General features: G+C 29.2%; 2 protein-coding genes across 2 annotated transcripts; both read left to right on the plus strand.

Annotated features, from left to right (window-relative positions):
- Positions 1-1,976: 1,976 nt before the first annotated feature.
- LOC114182929 (cuscuta receptor 1-like) lies at positions 1,977-16,075 on the plus strand. The gene is made up of 12 exons (XM_085673530.1): positions 1,977-2,336; positions 2,437-2,583; positions 2,743-2,904; positions 2,971-3,120; positions 3,437-3,592; positions 5,832-5,987; positions 7,401-7,556; positions 7,692-7,847; positions 12,888-12,962; positions 13,205-13,357; positions 13,604-13,753; positions 13,905-16,075. The coding sequence occupies exons 1-12, from the start codon at positions 1,997-1,999 to the stop codon at positions 15,980-15,982; spliced, it is 3,879 nt and encodes a 1,292-aa protein (XP_085529656.1). The 5' UTR covers positions 1,977-1,996; the 3' UTR covers positions 15,983-16,075.
- A 6,391-nt stretch (positions 16,076-22,466) lies between these two features.
- Positions 22,467-23,149, plus strand: LOC114184346 (3'-5' exonuclease-like). The gene has a single exon (XM_028071656.2). It carries the CDS (start codon positions 22,467-22,469, stop codon positions 23,091-23,093), a length of 627 nt encoding a protein of 208 aa, XP_027927457.2. The 3' UTR covers positions 23,094-23,149.
- Positions 23,150-27,379: the final 4,230 nt, after the last annotated feature.

The following is a 27,379-nucleotide window of genomic DNA, read 5'->3' on the forward strand; positions in this document are numbered from 1 at the left end:
TTGTTTCATCTCTGAGGAACCTTCCAGATCTTCAATATCTTGATTTAAGACCAAATCAACTATGAAGAGAAAAAAATGCAGAGTGTGTTTATTATTTTCTTTTTATTGGAAACCGTGTGGTGTGAGAAGGATGTTGAAAGGAAGAGAGAGAAGCACTTTTGGGCCTACATACTCCTTTACTCGTTTCGTGGAAACTCCCTCTTAGAATTTTCACACTGATTTCGTGGAAACTTTCTCTTAGAATTTTCACACAGATTGTTGTCAATGGGAAGGAAGGACTGCACTGCAAGTCCTCCACACGAAGAGTGGACTTGTCATTTCATAATCACTAAAACTTCATTGCTCTTTCCTTGCTGAAAACTACAAAAGTATTTTTTTTATATTATATTAATCTATTATTTCTATGCATCCATTTTGTTTCTCGATGATTGTATACATTTTATATAATTAAAACTAAATAGATATCGATTGAATTTATTAATTACACTATCTTTAAAATTTTGTAATAAATAATATTTTTAAATGTATAAATTATATTTTAAATTTATAACGAATAATATATTGATATGAATTTATTTTTAGTTATAGCATAATCGTAGAAGAAGTAAGTCTATTTTGGATTCCACCTGGTGCTGGTTTTGGCCTATTAGTTGACGTCAACTCATTCTTTTTTATTTTTTTAGACTTTATTTGTTTTAATAATTAGTAATAAGCTGCTTAGTATGTAACTACTTTTTATAATTAAAATTACTAATAGATGACGTTGCACCAAAAACTTGAATTTCTTCTCTAAGTTTTAGTTGGGCAAATTAACTATTATTGAACTGTTCTTCACTTAATAAATTTTAGAAAACTATAGTATAATCATATCTTAACTCAAGAAGTACTAATTTAAACAATCAAAGGTCTTGTAGAGAAGTTCTCACCAACAACCCAAAAAACTAGGTTTTATACGAGCAGAACACATTTGATATCAATTGAATCAAATTTACTCATTCTTAAAACAAAATCATCTTCGGTTCACAATTTCACAAAACAGCATTTTATCAATATGATTCACTTTCTCAACCAACAAATTCATTCCATACATCAAATCCAATTAACTCAGCACAATTGAACTACAATTTCATACGAAGGCACTATTAATTTAAATATTTAACTTTCCTTACCCATACACTTCAACTCTTCACCAACAAATTTACTATATCAAAGAATCATACTCATCAATAAAAAAAAACACATTACATGTTAAATTAAATTGATCGCAGCAAATTCATCAATTGACTCATTCATCGTCTCAACAAAAGCTTTTTAAATATCTAACTCTCATTACTTTGGTTAAACAACCCTTTAACTCACAGTTGCTCTTTAGAGTTCTATACAATGTTAGAAAGTGAGCTTTAAACCTAATTCAATATCACAAAACCAACTTCTAAGATAAGAATTGTACCCATTTATATATTGTGAATTAACTTTATCTCTACTCGATATGAAACTTTAAACAACTTTGAACTATTTTAAGTTACATTCATGGGCCTTAAAATTACGTGTGTCTAAAAAATACTAAACTATTTTGTTTGAGATTCTAATCGGTCAGAAGTATAGACCTCACCACCATGAATTTATTGGTGGTCTTTGATCATCAAACAAATAAAAAAAACTCATAAAGATAAAGAGAAAGAGAAAAAATGTTTGGAAAGTGTTTTAGAAAGATGGTGATTCTTATAAAATAAAACTTGATTAATATAAATCTCTATTTAGAGGGACTTTTATTAATAAAACAATCGAGTGTATTTTTTAAAGATCACTACTACTCTTGGTTATTTTCTCATAATAAAATAAATTAATTGTACTATAATTAAAATTTATGATAATTAAAAATTATTAAACATATAAACTATGTTTCAAATTTGATAAATTGATGTATTTTCTTTTAGTTATAGGATAATTATTGAGACATGTCTATTTAAGGGATGACGAGGAAGTTGTTGATGCAATGAAGAGAGAAATGAAGGGTGGTGTGAGATTGTGTTTCCTCATTTTCCTTTTATTGGAAGCTCTGTGCTCTGAAGGATGTAGGAAGGAAGAAAGAGAAGCTCTTTTGGGCTTACGTTACCATTTCGACTATGCCATTTGGAATGTCCATACGGATTGCTGTGAATGGGAAGGAGTGCACTGCAACTCCTCCACAGGGAGAGTGGCGCAACTCTATCTTTATGGTAGCTGGTGGCCTTTAGACAAACAATATATAAATTACTCTGATTTTTCTGTCTTCAAAGATTTGAAGGAACTCCACTTGTCAGGTAGTTATATAGTTGGCTGTGTGGAGGGTGAAGGTATTATTCAATAAAACTTCATTGCTCTTTGCTTACTCAAAACTACGAATCTGTGTATTATGTTTTATGGAATACTCATTATTTCAACTTCATTTTCCAGAGTTGCCAAATCTGGAGTTACTTGACATCAGTGATAACCTCAAGCTGGACACTGCTGCCGGCATTCTATCCTGTTTGGATGGCCTTCCATCTCTTAAGTCTCTTTCTTTAAGATATAACAGCTTCAATACATCTTCATTAACCCACGGTGAGATTAGCTATTTTATTTATTTTAAGAAATCACAACAATAATATTTCTTATTAGCATGAAGGTCTTCTAATTTTCTTATACTATACTTTTTTTCACATTGTTGGCTTCTTTCACAACTTTTGGTTTTAATGAAAACATGATGTGCATATATGTAAGTTTTTGAAAGTGTGTCACCAAAGCTGCGTAGTAATCTGGAGGTTCTTGACATAAGTGGGAACGATTTGAGTAATGACATCTTGGCATCCCTGGAGGGATTCACATCTTTAAAAGAACTTTATTTGGCTCAAACTCAAATGGATTCAGATCTTAACTTTCAAGGTAACTTTTCCATTTGATTAATATAGCTGAGTAGTTGTTAATTAATGGAGGATATATTGTTTGCAGCTTTATGCTCATCATTCAAGAATCTTGAGATTCTTGACTTGTCCGGCAACAACTTCAACCACACTGATATTGGCTCTGCTCTTACCGGACTCTCATCTCTCAACTCTTTATATTTAGGATACACTCAATTGACTTGGAGATCAATTTATAGTACGTCCCATATACTTTTCATATTATAGAAATCTTCATCATTTGTTTGTTTTTTATTATAGAATATATCTAACGATCTATAATCGAAATATGTATTGTTAGATATTTCAAAATTGAGTTCTTTGGAAAAGCTTCACTTAGGCTCGAACAACTTGAATGAGTCTGGGACTGGGAGTATCTTAGGCTAGTTGTGATTAATATTTGATAGTATTTTATTTAAAGTAGATATTACTCTACTTTAACATATATGCATGCTCCTTATTCTTAATTAGCAAATAGACATTTAAATGCTTTCCTTTCTTTTTTTTCTTATCAGAGAATGAGACATTTAAATGGCCAACCAATTTAAAAGAGCTAGACCTGCGTTCAAATAGTTTGAGCAACAGATTTGTTTCATCTATGAGAGGCCTTCCACATCTCCGATTTCTTTATTTAAGCAACAATCAATTAGAAGAAGCGCTGGATATAAGCTGTGAGTAATTTTATCGATCATTATATTCTAATATTTTAGAATTGATATTTATAATTTTATATAAAAAGAATTTTTCACTGTGTACACAATTCATATTTTTATTTTAGTTCTTATTGTTAATTAACCTTTTTTTAAGAGTAATCGCTATTTTGAATTTTCTTTTTAAATAAAACTCAATTACAATTAATAACAAAACTATGGTAAACTAAAATATAAATCTTAAATTATTTTAATAATGTTAAATATAAGTAATTTTTGTTTTTAGTAATTTAGTAAATTTAATAACCGAAAAAAAAACTAAAATATAATTTTTAAATTGTTTTTATAATGTTAAAGTAGTTTTTATTTTTTATGATTTAGTATATTTCACTTATAAAAGTCAAAGTAATTAATATAACTTATATTCTTTTGTTCAGTTAAACACAAACAAACAAAAAATACATAAACTAAAGTGATCTATAATAATTTATTCGATTAGATTAAACACATTTTTACACTATTTCCTCATTTAAAATATAATTTAAAGTACGATGATTACATAAAGAAAAAATATATATCAAAGGTTACATAGACACACTATGGATTCAATTAATTCTAAATTCTTATTCATTCAATAAAATATAAAATAGAAATTAAATCCCTTCATTTTTTATGATCATATTCAAGATTTTAGTTTAATAAGTTTTATAATAGGGTAGAAGTTTAAATCATGCTAGTGTTAAATATATAAATGTGAATCTAAATTTTACATTGAATTAGTAGTGATAAAATGGGACTGGACCCAACGAGCCAACCCGTCAATCCATGTTAAAAGGGACGGGTCGGATTGAAGATTTCAACCCGTTAGTCCGTTCGGATCCATTTTTTTAAATAAATTAAAAATAAAATAAAAATAATTAAAAAAGATTAATTTTTTTATATTATATTGTTTAAAGGTATAAATATATAATAGTATTTTATTTTAAATCATTAATATTTATAAATTAAGTTTCAATTATTAGTTATAATAGAGTAACATATGTAAATGTAATAATTATTTTAATTTATCTAATTAAAAATACTAACTAATCGATTAAAAGTTTAAAAAATATTTTATATGACTAAATATACTTTTAAAATTCATTTATATGTATATATAAAAAAATTAGAAAAAAAAATAAAAAATAAAATAAAAAAAACAAATGAGACGGACTAGTCTAGCGTGACTCGTTAGCCTGTCTTGTACGGCAGGTTATGATTATTAGCCTGTTTTTGCTTGACGGATTGGACTTGACTCATTTTACTACCACTATTACATTGAGTAAAAATGAGAAAGTTAAACACATGAAAACCCCTAAATCCATTACCTTAAAGTTTTGGATTGCAGGTGGTGTCAATTCATTATGTGTATTAAGTTAGCATCATGTCTTATTAGTGTTGTCTTGAAATCTGTTAATTGAATATGAAATTCATATTCATTCCTTTTCCTCTCACTTGAATATGATATGATATTCATATTATCAATTTTCATTATATTTGAACACATCATTGCGATTTCTTTTTTCCAAATATTTGTTATTTATTGAAAACATGCATAAACACAAATTATTTTACTATATCCTGACTTTAAATATTATTATAATTTTTTCTATGATTTACCATAGATATTCTATGATTTCAATTATATTCAACGTGTGTGCAAATAACAAAATCAAAATGAAACAATTGGATTTAAATAGACGTAACAAATGATTCATAATTTATTGAGTTTTAAAAAACTACAAATAAAGATTTAATATTTGTAATTTACATATAACACATTAAAAGTATATAATGATATAAAATATTAAATAAATAGTAATAACATTATTATTGATGCATATATTTTGATATATTTTGATGTACATAAACACTCTTACAACCGGTATCGATATGAATTAGTAATGAAGTTTGTTATGTTTTAATAATGAAAAATAAATAAATATATACGATAAAATAGTGATTAATAGAAACATTAAAACCTTCCCCTCTTTTCTTCCGAAGTCATACCATTAATGCGACAATCAATTAGAAAGAGAGCTAGATATATGTGGTCAGTATTTTTATTGTTTATTTTATTTGAACATTAAAACAATATTTTCATACCATTTCAGTTAATTTTTAGCTTCATTTTATATTCTTATGACTCCATTCCCATATGCAGTTCCTTATTTATGGTGAGTACAGATAAGTTGATTATTACAAATTTGTCTTTAATCAGATAATGAGACATTTAAATGGCCAACCACTTTACAAGAGCTACACCTCGACTTTAACAGATTGACCAACAAATCTCTTTCATCTCTGAGTGACCTTCCACATCTTCAATATCTTGATTTAAGCTACAATCAATTAGAAGGAGCACTCCATATAAATGGTCAGTATCTTTATCCATTACTTTTTTACAACATTCAAAAAATACTTTCAGATATAAGCGGTCAGATATTTTTAATATATTATTATTTTGAAATATAATATTTTATAATAACTTTATTTTAATTTAAAATTTATTTTATCCGTGATTTATATTTTAAAGATTAATTTTATATCAAATTATTTTAAAATTATTTCATAAACTATTTATTAAATATATAGAACTAAATGTATCTATTAAATTAATCAAATGGACAACATTTTTTGTTTATTTTCTATTATTTTAAACTCTTTTTTCTTCAATTCAATCAATCTTATTTTCATTCTCTTAATGAAAATTATAGAAAAGAAACTCAATATAATATGAATTTAAATTAATAAATAAAAATAAATAAATTTATAAAACATTCTTTTCCACAAATTTTAAATTAAAAACATTGTACATATCGAAAACAATTTCTGTCAACTTTTATATTCATTACCTATAAGTATATGTCAGTGAAAAATCAACACGACAAATGTATCGGTCACACATAACAAGTAATAAGTATTTTATCGTTCTCTCCCAAAGATCTTGTGCAATACATGACAACTTTCACAATTTACAACTTAATTAAACACAAAGTTCACAAAAACATTAAAAAATTCTTTTTGTATTTTATCAAATAGTTGGTATGCAACAAGAAATTAACATAATCTATTTAGTTAAATTTCTGAAAAAAAAATGGTAATAAAAGAGGAGAAATAAAAGTTTCTTCAAAAATTAAAGAAAAAATAATAAAAGTGAAAATAGTTTTAAAAAAAATAAAAAAATTGAAAAATAATTTTCATTCATTTACTCTTTGGTGTCAAAAATACCAAAAATTAAGAGTTTCTTTAATTCTTTTTAAAATATATGGTCTATAATTTGAATTTTAAAAAAACTATAAATAAAAATTTAATATTATAATTTACATATGACAAATTAAAAGCATATAATGATATAAAATATTAAATAAATAATAATAACATTATTGATGTATATATTTTTATGTACACAAACACTTTTACAGAGAATACGAATTAATGATAAACTTTGTTGTGTTTTAGTAATGAAAAAATAAATAAAAGTATACGTATTTTATTTGTTAAAATAGTGATTACAAGAAACATTAAACCCTTCCCCCTCTTTTTTTCCCAAGTCCTAACATTAATTCGACAATCAATTAGAAAAAGAGTTAGATATATGCGGTCAATATTTTTATTGTTTATTTTATTTGAACATTAAAACAACATTTTCATACTAAGTTACATTGTGACATACCATTTCAGTTAATTTTTAGCTTCGTTTTATATTTTTATGACTCCATTTCCATATGTAGTTCCTTATTCATGGTGAGTACAGATAAGTTGATTCTTACAAATTTGTTTTTATCAGATAATGAAACATTTAAATGGCCAACCAATTTACAAGAGCTATACCTCTACAATAACAGATTGACCGGCAAATCTCTTTCATTTTTGAGTGACCTTCCACATCTCCAATATCTTGATTTAAGCAACAATCAATTAGAAGGAGCGTCAGATATGAGCGGTGAGTATTTTTATTATTTATTCTATTCAAACATTCAACGATTTGTTATGAATAATGATTTAATCAGGAGTCCAGTAAATATTTATTGATTTGTAATTAGTGATTATTTGATTCTTACAAATTTGTTTTGATCAGGGAATGAAACATTTAAATGGCCAACCAATTTACAAGAGCTACATCTCGAGTATAACAGTTTGAGCAACAAATCTCTTTCATCTGTCAGTGACCTTCCACATCTCCAATTTCTTTATTTAAGAGACAATCAATTAGAAGGCACACTGGATATAAGCGGTCAGTATTTTTATCCATTACTTTATTAGAAAATTCAATAAAATATTTTCAGATATATTATGTTCTAATATTTACAATTAATATAATATTAAAAGATTTCTTAAAATCATGATTTAATTAGGAAAAAACAGTACATGTTACTTGCTCGCCTAGAAAAACAAAACTTTTTCCTCAGCCAAAAACCCACTTGTCCGACGAAGATTTTTGAGAGTTTTAACAAAACAATTTTTCAAATGAGGAGTGGTTTTCCTGTTTACCAAAGCTCTAAGATACTCAATTAATTGAATTTGACCCAAGGAATTGCAGACCAAATTAGGTTTTTAATTAATTAAATTTTATCCAATGAGTTTTGTCCGTGTAATAACTTTACATAATTCAGCACATTGGCATAATAGTGTACGAATTCAAATTGGTTCAAGATAAATTTTTACTTTTTTATTTTTATGTTTAATCACTAAAAAAAATCGTTTATCATCTAGAAAAAATATTTTTTTCATACATATTTTATTTTATCTACAAAATATTTTTATATATAACATTAACATCCGTCAAAAAAATTATAACACACTTGTCCTAAATGCAATTTTCTAACACAAACTATAAACACACAACAACAAGGATGGTTCATTCAAAACTATACAAATCTCATTTCAATTCAAACATTTAAAGTATATACAAACACAAACAATCATATATAAAACTCAAGATACTATCAAAATCATAAATAATTTCTCTTATAATCTTTTTCTTCAAAGCAACCTCTAATCAAATAATAAACAATAAATAAATAAGATTAAATATTCAATGGATATGATTAGTGTTTCCTAGACAACTAATTAATCTTTGATCTCTATTAAAAAAATTATTCATATTTAAGATGTCTTTATATCTTGAATAAAATTGTTTCTGGATCTGAAAAAAATAAGACATTTGAGAAAGAAGAATGAACATAACATAATATATAAGTTTTAAAATTAATCAAAAGAATATATCAATTGTTTATGGGTTAAATATGTTTTTGTCTTTCAACTTTTAGTAAAAATTGGAATTAGTCCCTCTTGAAATTTTTGTTTTGTAAATGTGTAGATTTAGTTCTTTTAACCAAATTTTATTAAGTTTATTTGACGTTTCAAACACATTTCATTATAGTATTTTAGTTTATTTACGTCGTTTGACATATGTTCGCTTCAATGTTAGCTGAGAACGTATTTGAAATGTCAAATAAATTTAAAAAAATATAGTTTAAGTAACTAAATTCTCACACTTTTAAAGATAAGAGACTAAATTGGTTTAAAGTTTTTAAAAGGATTAATTTTAATTTTCACTAAAAATTGAAAGATCAAAAATATATTTAATCCATTATTTATTTATGAGGTGGCACGTCATATATATATCCTACGTAAAAGAGGATAAAATATACTTTTCTATCACATAAAATTAAATTAATACCAATTTGAATTCATTATGTAAATTATTCTCTATTTTCTTTCTCTCTTATACAAATTTATATAATCTAGGTTACATTTGACAACTTTTGATTTTAATTCCTGTGACTCCATTTCAACTTGCATGTTTCTTATTCTTAGTGAGTATGATAAGTTAACTTTGTTTTTATAACATATTTAAACTGCCAACCAATTTACAAATGCTATGGTTGAGATCAAATAATAGATTGAGCAACAATTTTTTTTCATATCTTAGTAGTCTTTTACGTCTCCAATCTCTTGATTAAGCCACAATAAATAAGAATAGGTAATATAAGTGGTCAGTATTTTTATGAATTACTTTAAGACATTAATTTATTTTAGATATTCTATTCTAATATTTCAGAATTAATATAGTATTCATAATTTTTGTTATAAGTCAGGAGTCTAGTACACATTTATTCATATAAAAAACTAAAATACTAGTAGAACAAAAGTCCTCAGAACACTATTTTCATACCTAGTCTGTTCATAATAGTTCACATTACATATATACCAAGGTAATCTAATATAATAAACATCCATATCCATATCAATATATCAATAGAAATATATTCTTTTTACACACTCTCATCCTATAACAATCATATTAATTTTCATATTAGAGAAGTAACAAAAGTTTGCTATTGAATTATTTCGATCTAAGGTACAAGAATCTCCAACTACATCTAATGATTTGAAAAGAAATCAAACTTACATTAAGTATATTTCACCCAAGTCTAACAATTACTCGTTAGAACCACCATAGGTAAAAACTGACTTTAAAATCTTATGTCACTGATTTTCTTTTTCAAACTTCATAACCCAAATAATCTTATTTCAATTCTAAATATCAATGTATGCCTGCCACAAACCAATTTATTTTGTTCATATAGACCAATGCAACTTTATCATTAAAACAAAATGGTCTTAATTTCTTCAATAAACCATCAGTATTTACTAATTCCCATCTTCTTAGCTTACACTTACATTCCAACTTAAAATAAAGTGAATTAGTTAAACTCGTTTGCCTCTATTTTAGCTTCTCAAGGGAAGATTGCAAAACCTAACTAAGTTAGACAGATCCTAATTTGTTCTTAAAGAACTTGATTCACAAACAAAGCACATAATCATCAACCTAAACTATCAAAGCTTAACCTAATAGGCTCAAATCTCACATGCAAGATCAAAGCACTCCTCATGTAAACAACATAAGAAAGAGAGCATTATGATTTGAGGGAAAAAAACTTACTTTAAACAAAATCTGATTGGATAAAATTATCTAAATTTCTATTATCTTTTAAAAGACCACTTTTTAATTTGAAATTTAGAGAGATAGTGAAATTTAGAAGTTTATATTTTTAAGATAATTAAAACTTTAATATTTATTATTTTAAAACCATTTCTACTAAACATTAAAACAAATCTTAGAATTCACATATAAAGTAGTTACTTATTTATTGAGTTTAAAATTTATACAATGCATTGTAAATCTATTTAACCAATCAAGTAATAAATCATGGTTAACTTTATTTTAAAGATAATTTATATTTCAAAGGTAACTTTCAATAAGTGAGAGGAATTGAACCCTCTCACACGTCCTAACTAACTTTATCAATAAACCAATCTTATAACTCCTATTCTTCATAGTTATTTATTCTCTTTTCATCTCATAATATTATAAATTATAAATATACCATGTATCAAAATATTGTGTAAAATTGAGATGTTCCTAAATCTTTTACTTCGTACTAATTGAAGAAATAAAACTACATGAATAATATTTACATACAAAACATATATTCAATGTACTTATATGCGTTAAATATATTTTTAGTCTTCGGTAAAAATTTAAATTAGTTCATCTTCGAGACTTTGAATCAATTTAGCTCCTTATCTTTAAAAATGCGTAAAGTTAGTCCTTTTAGCCAATTTTTTTAAAGTTTATTTGACTAAACCGAAAATGTTTCTAATGGTATAAACCACTCAAATACTATCATGAAACACATTTAAAACATCAAATACACTTTACAAAATTTTGTTAAAAGGACTAAATATTCACGCATTTCTAAAATTGGAGAACTAAATTGAACCAAAGTTTCGAAGATTGTGTAATTAATTTTTTTACTGAAAATTAAGGGAGCAAAAATATATTTAACCCTACATATATTGAAACATGATGCTCCCAAAACAAGACAGGTACAAAGATATATACATACCAAAAACCAAAATACTAGTAGAATAAAAACTTACTCTCTCATTTTCCTAGTATACTTAGAGTCATGTAATTTGTACTACATACAATTATATTATAGTAGTTTACTTTACACATACATTATAGAGAGAACTAATATAATATATATTAATTATCTTTGGCCGGGCTAGCAGGGCCTAGCTTGGCTGACTTTCGACCGGGCTAACTTAGTCATCCTTTGATTAGATCATCTTGATCGACGTGCGGTCAGGAACGACTTGTTCAAACCTTTGAACGGGCACGACTCAAGTCAACCTTCAATTATGGACGACTCAAGGTTATTTTTTATCAGGGTAAACTTGGTTGACTTTCATCTTTGAGGGAGTTGATCTACGTTAACTCGGGTCAACTTTTGACTGGGGCAAATACATGCCTACTTTCGATCAAGACCAACTTAGCCCGATCTTTGTTCAAAAATCACTTGATCTAACTTTTGGTTGAGACCAACTTCAGTTAATCTTTTACTAGGGTTGACTTAGTTAACCTTTAGCCTCAATTGACATGACCAATCTTGACTCAGACGAACCTTCGACCAAGATCGATGCAGAGCAACCTTTGATTTTAATTGACTCAAACCAACTTTGACATGAGTTTAACATCGTAGAATGCTAATGTAAGAAAGTATATTTAATAATAAAATATAATAGTTAATTTGATTTTTAAGATAATTAATATTTCAAAAGTCCATAAATTATAGAACACACTTCCGTTTGTATTATAAAACAAAGTAAATTTACCTACATATGAGACACGATAAGTATTACATACGAATGCGAGACTAATCGGAGGCAGAATTACCCAGATATATTGACGGATAAAAATTCATCTAAAAATTACCTATGGCAAACTATTGATCATTGCCGTCGAAAATTTATCCATAATATGAATTTACTCGTAGTTTCTTTGCATTTGAAATTTGTGACATTGATGAATGTCGTTTTTTAGTGGTTATTTTTCAAATCTTAATTTCTTTATTAAATACTTAGTAAAACCATTGAAACTCTATTGTGTGATATCGTTCATATTGGAAATTATTTCTAATTATAATTTTCACTTTTTATTCTACAAAAATGATGTAAGTTAGTTACAGAGTTGAATTTATAGTAATTTCTTCCATTAAACAAAGTCAACTTTTAGAGGTTGAATATTAATTAATTTTTGGAAAAAAGAAATACTTTTGGTTATTTGAAAGTAAATTAGTTTTATAATGCTTCTACTTTACTAGTTTTGTAATGCTTCTATATTTTACGTGTTGAGAAAAATATTAACTTGAAGGATATTTCATATCTCATTTTTCATTGATTCTTTATTTATCTCTTACAGGATTGTCAACTTTGACCAGCTTGGCGTACCTTGATCTAAGCTATAATAATATCCATATTTTAGCATCTCATCAAGGTATTTAAGGAAATTAAATTAAAAAAGTTGCATTTGTTGTTCAGGAATGAACGTTATATTTATTAATTAGAAAAATTCATGATACTAACACGTTGTTAATCCCATTATTTAGTCTAAGATCATATATTTACATTTATACAAAATATAATTGTCTTCTTATAAACATTTATTTTCTCTGTCCCATTTAGTTAAATTAAAATTTATTTTTTCATTTTTAGTTAATTTAAGTTACTTATTTTCAGGCTCAAAAAGTCTAAATAGACTACATGTCCTTAATTTGGATGGAAATACGATAGATGGAAACAAGCTTAGGGAGTCATTACGAGCTTTATCAACATCTATTAGGAAGCTTTCTATGTCTTCCAATAACTTCAACGGAACAATTTTAGCTCAAGGTAGTAATATTTATTATGTTCACAAGGTAAATTCGGATAATGATATTTTTATCAACTTTTTTTAACCAATTTTTAACCCATTATTCTAATCACCATTCAATTATCTATTTTAATTTTTTTTAGTAATGTGATGTGATAATCTAAGGATGATTGGAATTGTGAGTTAAAAGTGAGTCAAAAAAGTGAGTTAAAATATCATTATCCAGATAAATTAATTTACATTAAGATTTTTTTTCTTTGGCACAGATTTTCATGATTTAAGTAACTTAGAAGATTTGAGATTGGACGGAAATAGTAACATGGAGAATGAATTTTTCAAAAGTATTGGAAATTTGACGTCCTTAAAAGTTCTGACTCTTTCAAATTGTGACATAGGTGGCACCCTTCCTCAAGCCGGTAATTATATTATTAACTTGCCTTTTTTAAGTTATTCATAACATAGTTGCACAAAAATATTTTATAGTTTTACAAAAATCTTAATATTTTTTTTTTGTTATAATCCTTACAAGATGATTACTATTTTCTTTTCCATAACTTCATATTTCAGATTGGTTTAAGTTGAAAAGTCTTGAAGAATTAAATCTAGAGGAGAATCTATTTGTGGGATCACTTCCCTCATCTTTCTTAAACATGACATCTCTTTGGAGGTTGGAACTTTACAGAAATAAATTTAGTGGACAATTTGATTCTAACATTGCCAGTCTTGCATCACTTGAATATTTTGATTTTACCGAAAATCAATTTGAAGTTCCTATTTCTTTTGCACCATTTGCCAATCATTCAAACCTCAAGTTCATATATGGTGAAGGCAACAAAGTCATATTAGACATACAACCTAGTCTACAAACTTGGATTCCTAAATTTCAATTGCAAGTGCTTAGTTTGCCTTCAACAACCGAAAATGATTCTCTTCCACTCCCCAAGTTTCTTCTACATCAAAACAATTTGATCAGCTTAGATTTCACTGGTTGTAGATTTGAAGGATTGTTTCCTCAATGGTTGCTTGAAAACAACACAAAATTGATTGAGCTTCATGTTAAAAATTGTTCTTTCAATGGTGCTATACAACTACCATTGCATCCCCTTCCTAATTTACAGAGAATTGACGTCTCTGATAATATCATAATTGGTGAAATCCCAAGTAAGAATTTCAGTTCAATTTTTCCAAATTTGCGATATCTAAATATTTCTGGAAACCACATTCAAGGTTCAATTCCTCGTGAGTTAGGCCGAATGAAGTTATTAGATGAGTTAGATCTTTCAAGCAACCAACTATCTGGAGAGATATCAAAAGAAATGCCCACCAATTTGAGGTTCTTATCATTGAATGATAATAAGTTTAGTGGCAAACTTCCAAGCAACATTTTTAACATATCAATCATTTCGTTGGATGTAAGCAATAATCATTTGGTAGGAAAGATTCCAAGTCTTTTGAAAAAAAATTCAGCATTATCGGAACTTCGTATGTCCAATAACCATTTTGAAGGATCCATTCCATTAGAATTGGGTCAACATGGAGATCTATATTATTTAGATCTCTCCCAGAATAATTTGGTTGGTCTTGTACCATCATTTCTAAATTCTTATGTTCACTTTATCCATTTGAACAATAATCATTTAACAAGATTATCAAAGAATATGTTCAATGGAAACTCTTATGTAGTGATGCTAGACCTTAGCTACAACGAAATATCTAGCAATATTCAAGAAATGATAGAAGACCTTAGTTATACAAAGTTGAATTTTCTCTTGTTAAAAGGTAATCACATGACTGGAGATATACCTAAGGAGTTATGTTGGTTGATAAATTTAACCATGTTAGACCTTTCAGACAACAAATTTTCTGGAGGAATTCCCCGTTGTTTGGGAAAAATGGCTTTTGATAGTAAGAACCTTGATCCATCACTAAAAGAGTTTGCTGGAACCTTATCTGGAGGAAATTCGTCATCATTCAAACAAGAACATGCAAGTTTCACTTCAAAGAAAAGATTTGATAATTACACGGGACGCATCCTTACTTATATGTCTGCAATTGACTTATCACAGAATAAATTGAAAGGGAATATCCCATATGAACTTGGGATCTTAAAAGGAATCAAAGTATTGAACTTGTCTCATAATGATTTGATTGGACAAATTCCATATTCATTCTCGAATTTGAAGCAAATTGAGAGTTTAGACCTTTCTTTTAACAAGTTGAGTGGTCAAATTCCTCCTAAGCTCAATATCCTAACCTTGCTTGAAGTATTAAGTGTGGCGCACAACAACTTATCAGGCTCAATACCTGAAGGAACAAACCAGTTTGCCACATTTGATGAGAGTAGCTATGAAGGTAATCCGTTTCTTTGTGGACCTCCATTGCCAAAGAGTTGCCATCCAACTCCTACAATCATTCAAAATAACCTAAACACTAACAGAGACAATGATAGGTTGATGGACATGTATATCTTTTGTGTGAGTTTTATTGTGTCATACACATTAGCATTATTAGCAACTGCAATTGCTTTATACATCAATCCCTATTGGAGACAAACCTGGTTTTACTACATGGAATTGGTCACTTTAAATTGTTACTATTTTATTGTGGACAATTTTTATAGGTTATGTAATACTAGAAATATGTGACATTATATTGTATCTTAGAGTTGGATGTTTAAAAGAGTGATTCAATAAAGAAAGTCTTGTATGTGTGGCTTAATATAACAAAATAAGACGAAATCTAAATTTTTATATTAATTTCAGTGTTGTTAGAAATCAATATATTTTTTTAGTCTTTTAAGTTCTTCATTATATTATCATGAGAGAGAATCAAGATAATATCTTTTTATATCAAATGAATTAATATTAAGGTTTAATTTATTTTTAGAACTTTTATAAAACAGAGTTAACTTGATTGAGGTGAAAAAGTTTCGGATCAAATTTATTTGGAACAAGGTTCTTTCAATAATATAGCATCAATTTGACTATTCGCCTTTTCATTTTCTTTTTCTATTTTTACTTTTTATTCTTTTTCTTCAACTTTTGCTTCTCTCTTTTTGTTGTTTTCTTATCATAACCAAATCGTTTTTTCTTTTCAATCTTTTTTCTTTTTCTTTTTTTAGTATTGATTGAATCATTAAGTGGACAAACCAGATGAAATATTATGTCATCCCTCGGTGTTAGTGTAACATTTGTTCAACGTAATTTGAAAAAAAAATCCTATTTTTTTTTTAAAGTTCAAATGGTGGCAAAGGATGATTATTATAAGTTTTCTGGGATAAAGAAACATTTTCACACAATTTCAAATCATATTTGTTTTATTTTTAAAATCTTTTATTCACAATAAAAGAATTTGATTCATGGTACAAGTAGTCCCTAGTTTTGTCTTATTTTTACCTAAATTCTTATCAATTTGAGTTATTTTTTGATTGATTATTTTTCTAATGTTATCCCTTAAATAATAATTAAAAATTATACATCTTATATTAACAAATTAGCATACGCACGGGTATTTTTTTGTTTTTGTGTTATTGTTGTTATAGGTATTTTGTTTAAATATTATATATTATATTAGTTAAAAATTAAAGTTTTGTTATTATTGATATAATTTATGTAGATTTATAAATATATCATTTAGATTTTGGCTAATTATGACAATCTACTTTATTGTCTAATTATTCAAGATCATTGATTATGTTCATTATATATTGATATAATCCACAGTTACAAAATACATAGTTTATAGTTATACTTAATTTATATTGAAATATTGAAATGACTACATTTGAGAATAAATCTGAAGGGTGTGATTTTGGCGGCAAGGTATAGTAATCAGGTGTCTTGTGAACTTTTGTTTCGTACATATTACATATCGTTATTAAAATAAAATATTGGTATATTGTGAACTTTTGTCTCGTACAAAAGTATTGTCTACATATGAATAATCAATTTAAAGAAAAATGGAAAAATGCAAACATATTGTGAAATGCATTGAGTTATATATTATATTAAAATGAAATGCATATGTACAAATTGTTGTTAAAATAAAATATAGGAATATTGAGAACTTTGGTCTCGTGCAAAAGTAATGTCCACACATGAATAATCAACTTAAACAAAATTACAAACATAATGTAAGATTGATGTTAACATTTTAAACAAAAAAAAATGCAGGTATTGTTATCGATATAGACATTAAATTTATAATAAACAATTCTTAATGGGCATACACATTTTATTTTATTTTTTTTTTAAATGTACATTGAGTACATACACATTGTGTCTTGGAATACGCTCACATTTAGTAATTTAGTTGTACAAAGATAGTTGCATTGTTTCATGAGCAGTCATAACTTGCACATTATCTTGGATTACGTTTATTTGCAATGAAATCGAAACAATTATAATCTTGGAATATGAAACTATTTATGAGTTATTTATGTAAACCATTTAATAAATATTTATTAATGAATTGGTAAATGTAAACGGTTTTAATCTTGGAATACGAAACCATTTACTAAATTTGTAATAATATATTAATTACTTGATTTATAAAATTATTTTATTTGGAATATGTTTTTATTGAATATAAATACTAAATAATATTTAGAAATAAATAACAAAAATAATTATTAATCAACCAAATTTGGAAATAGATGATGACAAAGACTTGGTTTGGTAAATTAAATATAAAAATGAAGTTTTCAAGTCTTTCTTAAAATGTATTTTTTGAATATCATTTTCAGGTTCTTTTTTAAGTGTTGGAATCCGAAAATGTTAAATGATGAAAGCGTGAGAGAGAGATTGAACAATATCTGAAGTAGTGCAATGATGATCAAACCGAGAAGAGAGACATAAATACGTAAATGAAGTGTGAAATGTTAAGAGAAATAAATGTATCTTTTGAATATTTTAATCTGAATAAGTTGAATCATGAAAGCATGTTGGAGATGAAACAATAAATGGAGTAGTTGAAATATCTAGACCAGTGCAATGATGATTATCTGGATTGGTGCAATGATAATTATCTTGAACAGTGAAAATAATATTGAAAAAATATTTATACAAAGGTGCACCATATTCGGATATCAAAAGAGATTAATGGATTATTTTAATATTTAAATCTCAATAAGTTGAATCATCAGAACACGTTGATTCCGAACAGTTCAAATTAATGGAGCAGTTCAATTATCTAGACAAGTGGTGCAATGATAATTCTTTGGAGTAGTGCAAATAATAATTACAAAAATTTATACACACATTTATTCAAATCTCGTATTCATTATATAGATGTTATGCAAATACGTTTCAAAATCTTTTCATTAGAAGTCGTGCAGTTTATTGAGTAGTGATAACTTTAGATTTTCAATGTGGTGCGATCTTTCATATTTATTAAATCTTGGATTTTTGAACAATGATAAACTTTACATTAAATGATTTTGGTCCAAATATAAATCTTGCAAAACTGTAAATAGTTCTTATTATGTTAAATATAAAAGCATTACCTTCAATGTAGTTTGAACAAATATTTTTACATTAAATATGAATCATTAAATTATTTTGAATGCATGGTCACGACCAATATTTAAACGTACAAAATTTTTATTTCAATTACACCATTTTAGCATCAATTTTATTGATTTCATTTATTCCATGTCATCAAATCTTCCATTATCTATTGACTATTGATTATTAGATTAATCAATATTTAAACGTGCAAATTCTTTATTTCGTTTAAATATTTTGCTATAGTTTATATTTAAATATTTAAGTTCCATAATCTATGTATTTAAATATTATAATTTGGACATTTTTTAAGTACGTTTTGTAAGATAATTTATGGCAAGTAGCTTCATTGTTACCTTAAATGCTTATTTTGTAATGTTAAGTATTTTTTTATATTTCAGATGAGGATAAATAATAAAATCTTATTACATTAACGTTTATTATTACTGATGCATAATAAAATAAAATGATTATATTATAACATTTATGATTAAATCTTATACTTATATAATATATTAAAATGAAATATATATTTGTATACTATTACTAAATTTAAACGTAGATATATTGTGCAATATAATCTCGTAAGTTTCATTAATCAATTTTGTTAATGTTTTTTTTGAAATTCCGTTGTCATCCCATTATAAACAATAAAAATATACTCTTTTTTCTTAATTTGATGTATTTAATTGTTATAACTATTTACAGTTATATAAGAGAGTGATTTTAATTTGTTTTAATAACAGAATATTATGTATTATTATTTATGATTAATTTGCTTAATTACTAATATTAGAGTTCATCTAATTAAATTCAAATAAATATTGGTTTGTTTGAGATTTTTGTATCGTATAATTTGGCCATTAACTTTTTTTATTAAGATTAATGTTCTTTTAGATTAAATCAACTTACGAAATCATAGTGATTCTTTGGTGATAATATAACGAAATTCAAATTCAAATTGGGAAGAATACAACACAACCAACCTTCACATTTAAAGCTTTAATAAAATAAATTCCAAGACGAAATTCGCTGCTAGTTGCTTTGCCCTATGAGCCATTGAAACTGACACCTTTGTATTCCATTTCCTTGCAGCTTTATTACGTATATCAACCGGCTTCAAATTAGGATTCTCTATTAATGTCTTGTCTAAGGTTTTACTCAACCATTTTGAATTCATCAAATTTATACTAAATTCTCTGCTACACTTATGACGGTTTTGAACTTTCCTAAGCTGCCATGTTTGACAAGAAACCAGAAATCCACAATAAAGGGACCAGTCGCACTTTCCTTGCGCCCCTAAACATCTCACCCGCACTCTTTCCTTGTCATTTTTGTCAAACTTCAAGTTCCTACCAGCATGAACAGCATACGTTCGTACCCCATCAACAAATTGTTCCTTGTCCACAAAGGTTGTCCCCACCTCCCATTTGTAATCAGCCATGGACTTAGGCTTCTTAAATGTACCAAAATAACCACTCATCCCATCATGTTCTGTCTCACTACCACTGCCTTCAATGCTACATAACTCTTCTGACTCCCAACTATTATCAGACAGTCCTCTATCTCTACTCCTACCATCATTTTCTGATTCACTTGCACTATCTTCACTATCATGGTTTTGTGAACTAGGACCAACTTCGCCTTGACCATAATCAACATCTATTTCTACATCAACTACGCCTTCAGTACCTCCATTACCACAACCCCATTCGTCTCCATCACTATCTCCTATACAGTCTGCATCAGAATCAATCCAACTATCAACCTCAACCCTTTCATCATCACAATCCCTTTCATTATCCAGCCCTTTATCAACTCCAACTTCTGCTTCAACTGTACCCAAATTCTCAACTCCAACTTCTGCTTCACCTGTACCCACATTCTCAACTCCAACTTCTGCTTCACCTGTACCCAGATTCTCACCTCCAACTTCTGCTTCATCTGTACCCAGATTCTCACCTCCAACTTCTTCTTCACCTGTGCCCACATTCTTACCTCCAACTTCTTCTTCACCTGTGCCCACATTCTCACCTCCAACTTCTTCTTCACCTGTGCCCACATTCTTAACTCCCACTTCTTCTTCACCACACCTCCTTAAACTGTCAACCACTTCACCTTCATCTGATCCAATTTCAGTGTCTTCGTTCCTAGCATCATCAACTGGAGCAGAAGTTACATCTTCAGGTGGAGCAGACCAGACTACAATCTCAGTTCCTAGTACCTCAAATTCACTAACAACATGACTGTTTTCTCCACTCTCTACAGGTCTCCCATCATCTCCTTCAGGTTCCACTATATTATCATCTACCTGGGCCTCATCAACTCCATGCACAACAAACATATGCACTTCATCGTAATGTCTTGCGATATGAAGCATATTAAGTGCACCCCTGTCATCATTCAAAGGGTGCAACAACATCTCCACACAATAACATAATCCCTTTACGCTATGATACCCCATTTCCTTAAGAGACCCCAATATTTCGAAATAACTCCAGTGGTCAGGATCGCATGACCAATGAGTAGTTTCTCCACCAACATACTTACACCACTCATTTTTAGCAAATTCACCACGGTGGTGGACCACAACCTCAAACCTTTCATCAGACATTGGAAACACAAAAAAACACACAAAAAAACCTGCAAATGGTAAACAATGTTTAAATGGGGGGAACAAATACGCTTTCTATAACCGACAAACCGACAAACCGACAAGTAACCATGAAACCCACCCACCACAAATAGCGACAACAGAAGCAATTAAAAATGGTGGGTCACCAGCGAAAACAATAAACAATGCAGCACCGATTATACAAAACCCTAATCATTAACACTAAACCCAATCAATTCTGACAATCAGTAATAACCTAAAGCACGACATACCTTCACGATGAGATCGCTTTTCCCTCCGCAGCGATTGAGCAAAGATGAGCGACGAAATTGGATGCCAGAATCCCTAATGCGAGCCCCAAATCCACAAGTTCAAAGAGGGATGACGAAATCCCTAATTGGACCCCCAAATCCACAATTTCAAAGTGTGACGACGAAATCCCTAAACCTAAACCCAATTTAATCAGAGATTAACCCTAAACAAATCCACATTTTCAATGAAATGGTCAGCATAGTGCAAACGGACACGTCACTGAACAGTATCCACGTCACACATAATCACCACGCTGGCACTGTTCCGTTAACTATTTAGACGGAGTTAACGAAAAGGAGTTCATTGAAACAAAATTACGAAAAGTAGGACCAAATTGAAAACATTTTCAAAAGTAGGACCAAAGTGAAAAAAGTCGTCCTAAACTAGGACCAAAAGACCATTTAAGCCTAATATTTTTAAAACAACCGTCTAACAAGTCTTTTAACAGTAAAATATTAATAATATTTTAGAATAAAATAATAGATTAAAAAGGTAAAAATATGATCTATTTCTTATCCTTAAAGTAAACTCTATTGGAAAGGAGCGCTGATCGTCTTCATCATGCATTCACGCATGCTTATCAGCATCCCTCTTCCCCCCTTCACTTGAAAATGAAAAGTCACTCACTCCTTTTCTCTCTATATATAACATCTCTTCTTGGTCACCACAACAGTGGTGCAATAGAACTAGCCAAGAAGCATGGGAAACCGAAACCGCACACCTCCGTTGAATATCTCACACCACAACCTCTACAACGTCACCTTCCACTCCGACACCATCCTCACCCTCCTCACTTCCAGCCCCTCCGAAGTCCACTCCTGGATCTCTGATATCCTCCGCCGCCACCGCCGCCGAAGTACTCTCCTTGTCGGCCTGGACATCGAGTGGCGCCCCAACTTCCGCCGAGACATGAACAACCCAGTGGCCACCCTCCAACTCTGCGTGGGCCGTCGCTGCCTTGTCTTTCAAATACTTCACGCTCCCTTCATTCCTCTTTCCCTCGTTTCCTTCCTCGAAGACGCCAACCGCACCTTTGTGGGTGTTGGGATCCAAGACGACGTTCAGAAGCTTCGAGAAGACCGCTCTCTCCGCGTACCCAACGTCATCGAACTTCGCTCCCTCGCTGTCGAGAAGCTCGGTGACCCTGAGTTGAACAGAGTTGGACTCAAGAAGCTGGGCCTGAGGGTGTTGGTCCTGGAGGTTGATAAGCCCAAGAAGATCACTAAGAGTACGTGGGACAATGGGTGGCTCAGTGATGAACAGGTTCAGTATGCTGCTATTGATGCTTTTGTCTCCTTTGAGATTGGACGACGTTTGAGTTCCTAGGGTTTTTTCTTGTTCTAGGTATTTTGCTTTGAATTATATTTGAACAAAGTTTGAATTACGACAACTTATAAATTTCCATGTATTAAACTCCAGGACGGTCAAATAATTTCGTTTTTGAATTTGCAAATTAAAGCCAAAATGTAGTAAGTAATTAATTCTCCGTTTATCTTCCTGTTCAGCCAAACGCTACTATTACAGAAACGTCACGTTATTTGAAAAAGCACCATGGTCAGGGATCGCCTCTTTTTAGTTCCAATACGCTCCTCCTACCAGTGAATTCACTTGTATTATATCACAGATTTCTAAACTTAAAAGTAAAGCTACATTATGTTTAGAATGATTTATATTTGTGTTGATTTTATATTGATGAAATGATTCGCAAGTTCATTATGAATCAAAATCCAGTCAAGTGTTTTAATGAAAATATGATCTTGAGGAAAGAATTCAAAGTTTACTAACATGTGTTTTTGTTTAACTCTTACCTAAGCCCCATAGCTGGTAAACGTTGTTTTTGGTGGATGGACCTTTTGTTATTACAAATTTGTAAAGATAAAGTTACCAATGATTTTCAAGGCCAATGATCATAAACTCGATGAATATCATAAAGTGGAAAAATAGAGGATGCGGATGAAGAAGTCATATAAGAAAAATCAATCTTTCTATTCAATTTTTGGGACCTCAATTTTTTATTCACCTTTTTGTTGTCTTTATTATGCATTTATATATATATATATATATATATATATATATATATATATATATATATATATATATATATATATATATCACGTTATAAACATTATGTAATAGATTATGTTACGTTTAAAAATATATCTAGATATATAATACAAGTTTATCTCTAGATGATGCAGGACAACCTTCAATAACAGATAGAATTTCAATTAATAAGATTCTTATTCCTCTGTAGCAAATCTAAGATAGAATTGGATGAATTTAATGGTTGAATCTTCAAAGCCTCTATATAAAGAGGATAGTGCACTAAAAGCCATATGAGGAAAAACAACGATTAGAGAAGCACATTAGAAAAAGGGAAACGTAATAGTGAGACTCAAAGTAGAAATCAGAGTTGAATCGTAGAAATCAGAGTTGAATCGTGCATTTATTCAAACCTTTTTGAATCTAAAGTGAGGAAATGAGACATTTATCATTCTATCTTTTGACTTTTAGTTTTCTTTATCTCCTCATAATTATTTTTATATTTACCTTTAAGTGAGGTGTCCCTAATCTCATTCTAATTTATATTTAGTTCTCCTTTCTACTTATTTATTTATATTCATCTTATTTATTTATATTCATCTCTAGTTATGCACGAGTTCTATTTATTCAATTTATATTTATTCTCATTTACTTATTTATATTTATCTTCAATTACATATTGGTCCTTTTTATTTATTTATATTTATTTTAATTATTCATTTATCCTATCTATTTATTTATATAATTATATGGTTTAATATTGAAATAAAATTTATGATAAATAAAAATTTGATTATTGTACTTGGAGATATAATCTTGGAGATTTAAACAAATTAGTATTACTCAAGATGAGATGTTCTTGAGTAATTTTGTTGGCCATGAGCTCATTTATCCAAAATTAATCAATATCTTTATAAAGTATGATAAAATCCAGTTTTATGGATTTGGGAGAATTTTCATTTCATTTTATCTTATTATGATATGTTGTATATTTTTTTATGTGATATTTGTCTCACTTCCCTATTTTATGATTGTGTGTGAAAAATAAAATTTTATAACCTTATCATAGATGGTCGCTCCAAACATGTCTGATCCCTTCTTCGTTGACATTGTGGTTGTTTTCATGGGGAATGCATGGCAAACCAATGCAGTGAATAATTCTGTAACATTTAAGGGAACGAGAAACTCTACTATTACTTTTCTCTCTGTTCCAAATGTGCCAATTGTCATCAAAGGACAAATCGGAGTTACCTCTATTTACCCAACAGTCCAAGTCAATTTTATCCATAATCTTTTTCCTCCACCTGTTTGGAAACCAGTATATGAGGGGAAACTGTAAATAAATAACATTTCTTCCTCTTGTAGTATTGGAAATATAGGATGTACTAAACGGTGTGGATATAAGATGCATACATTATTGTATATATATATATGAATATTTTAAGTATAATTAGATATTATTGTAAAACTTTTTCTTTAAATTTTATAAGTATATTGTTAAAAATAATAATAATAAATAATTAATTAGAATTTTTTTTATCGTCACAACACTACTAACTTAACCATGATTTGATGAGATTTTCATTCAAATGTTAAAATTTTACTTATGCTAAATTTATTTTTTTTTTTCTTTTTTTTGAGTTAAATATGTTTTTGTCCCTCAAGTTTAAGTGAAATTTGGAATTAGTCCTCTTCAAAACTTTTGACCAATTTAGTCATTCATATTTAAAAATGCATGAATTTAGTCTTTTTAACCAAATTTTGTTAAATTTATCTAACGTTTTAAGCGTATTTCATGATAGTATTTGAATTGTTTACACCGTTTGATACATTTTCGCTTCAATGTTAACTCAAATATTATCATAAAATATGTTTAAAATGTCAAATAAACTTAACAAAATTTGGTAAGAAGAACTAAATTCACGCATTTGTAAAGATGAAGGACTAAATTGGTATAACCATCGAATTTGGATTCCCTTATCTCCGTAGACACTAGACACAAAGCACAGAGGCGCGGCAGGACAAACTACATCATACAAAGCAACAATCTATCACTTACAGACAACGAACCCCTTTTTGTCTGTCACCCTCCTTTCCCCAAACCATTAGAATTACGAAAGGAAAACAACCTTTAATCTAGTCATGAATGTGCACCCTCATTACTCTATCAAGGCATTTTCTGTTCTTACAACTTTTGGTTTCACTGACAAACCCGACTAGACTTGACAACTTACGCTTGCGAGGCATGACAAACCCACAACCTCAGGTCATCCTAAGGACGAACTACTCTGATACCATTAATCTAACATCCCATTTATTTAATAAAGCTAAATAAAGGATATGTCACACAATATAATATAAGAAGCGAGGATAAAAGAGTATAACATCACTCTTACAAATATCTCAATTGCTTAGAGGATGAATAAAAGAGATACACCACGATGCCATGTACAAAGTAAAGTAAGAGAGTGAAATGACTTAAACAAATTCCCGGAGAAAACAATACATGGGCCTTAGCCCTAAATGAAGAGCCCAAAGGCAGAAGTCAACCCAAAGGCTAAGCAGCGGAACCATCACCTCCCTGTTGACCACAGGTGTTCCTCGCATCTACTCACATCAACAAGTTGATGATCATCGCAAAAGAGAGTACCACACAACAGGACACACAACAAAATAAAAGGGTAAGCTAGAGCCAAAAGTGGTTTTATCATGCAATCAGATATGCTTTCACAGTCAATTATACATACATCACCCAAGCATGTTATGACCTTCCAAAACAATACACTAAGACTCGACTCATCCGGATACATATAACCTGGTCGGATTCAGCGGATGCTTGCGCTTGTGGTGGATACCTCTGCTCACCCCCGAGCTATGTGTTACAAGTGTTACAATGAATCAATTTCCCTCACACACAAGGTTAGCCCTTAATGAGTTTCAGGCCTCCTGCTACTCTCACCACAAGAGTCAGTCCGCTCTAAGTGAGACTAACTAACTCCTTAGAGTGTCAGAATGCGATCCTTACCTTGAATCCTTACCAAGTTATATAGATGGGGCACCACCATGGACACCCATTAACAGGGGCCATGAAATTACGTCCCGACCACTGAAGCACGACCCTGAAGTTCCACCTAGAGACTTCAAGGAATTACGTACTGACCACACGACAAACATACACAACAGCCAAGTAACAGATACATATATCATACATAGGAACCTCATCCCCTCATTCGTAACCAATCCTTATTTATCATACGTTGAATCAATAACAACTCGTCATTCTCAACCTTGAGTAAAGAGTTTCTCCTCATACCAAAGCCATGCCATTGGATTACAAACCATCATGTCCATTGTTGCTCATGTCAAACTCGTGACCACATATATACATATATTCAACCTCTCGAGTATAATTCATATAAAGATTATGTCAAACTTATGATTCACACATAAAACCCTCTCCCAATCATGCATAAACATTCCCATTAAGCCATCATACAATAACTTATACAAGTACCAGCTAAACATTCAAGCAAAGAGGGAACCCAATTCAGGACGCATTCTCGCCCAGC

This window comes from Vigna unguiculata, chromosome 5 (genome assembly GCF_037176805.1).
Source record: "Vigna unguiculata cultivar grain cowpea cultivar isolate G323 ecotype 2 chromosome 5, ASM3717680v1, whole genome shotgun sequence".
NCBI classification, from domain to species: domain Eukaryota; kingdom Viridiplantae; phylum Streptophyta; class Magnoliopsida; order Fabales; family Fabaceae; genus Vigna; species Vigna unguiculata.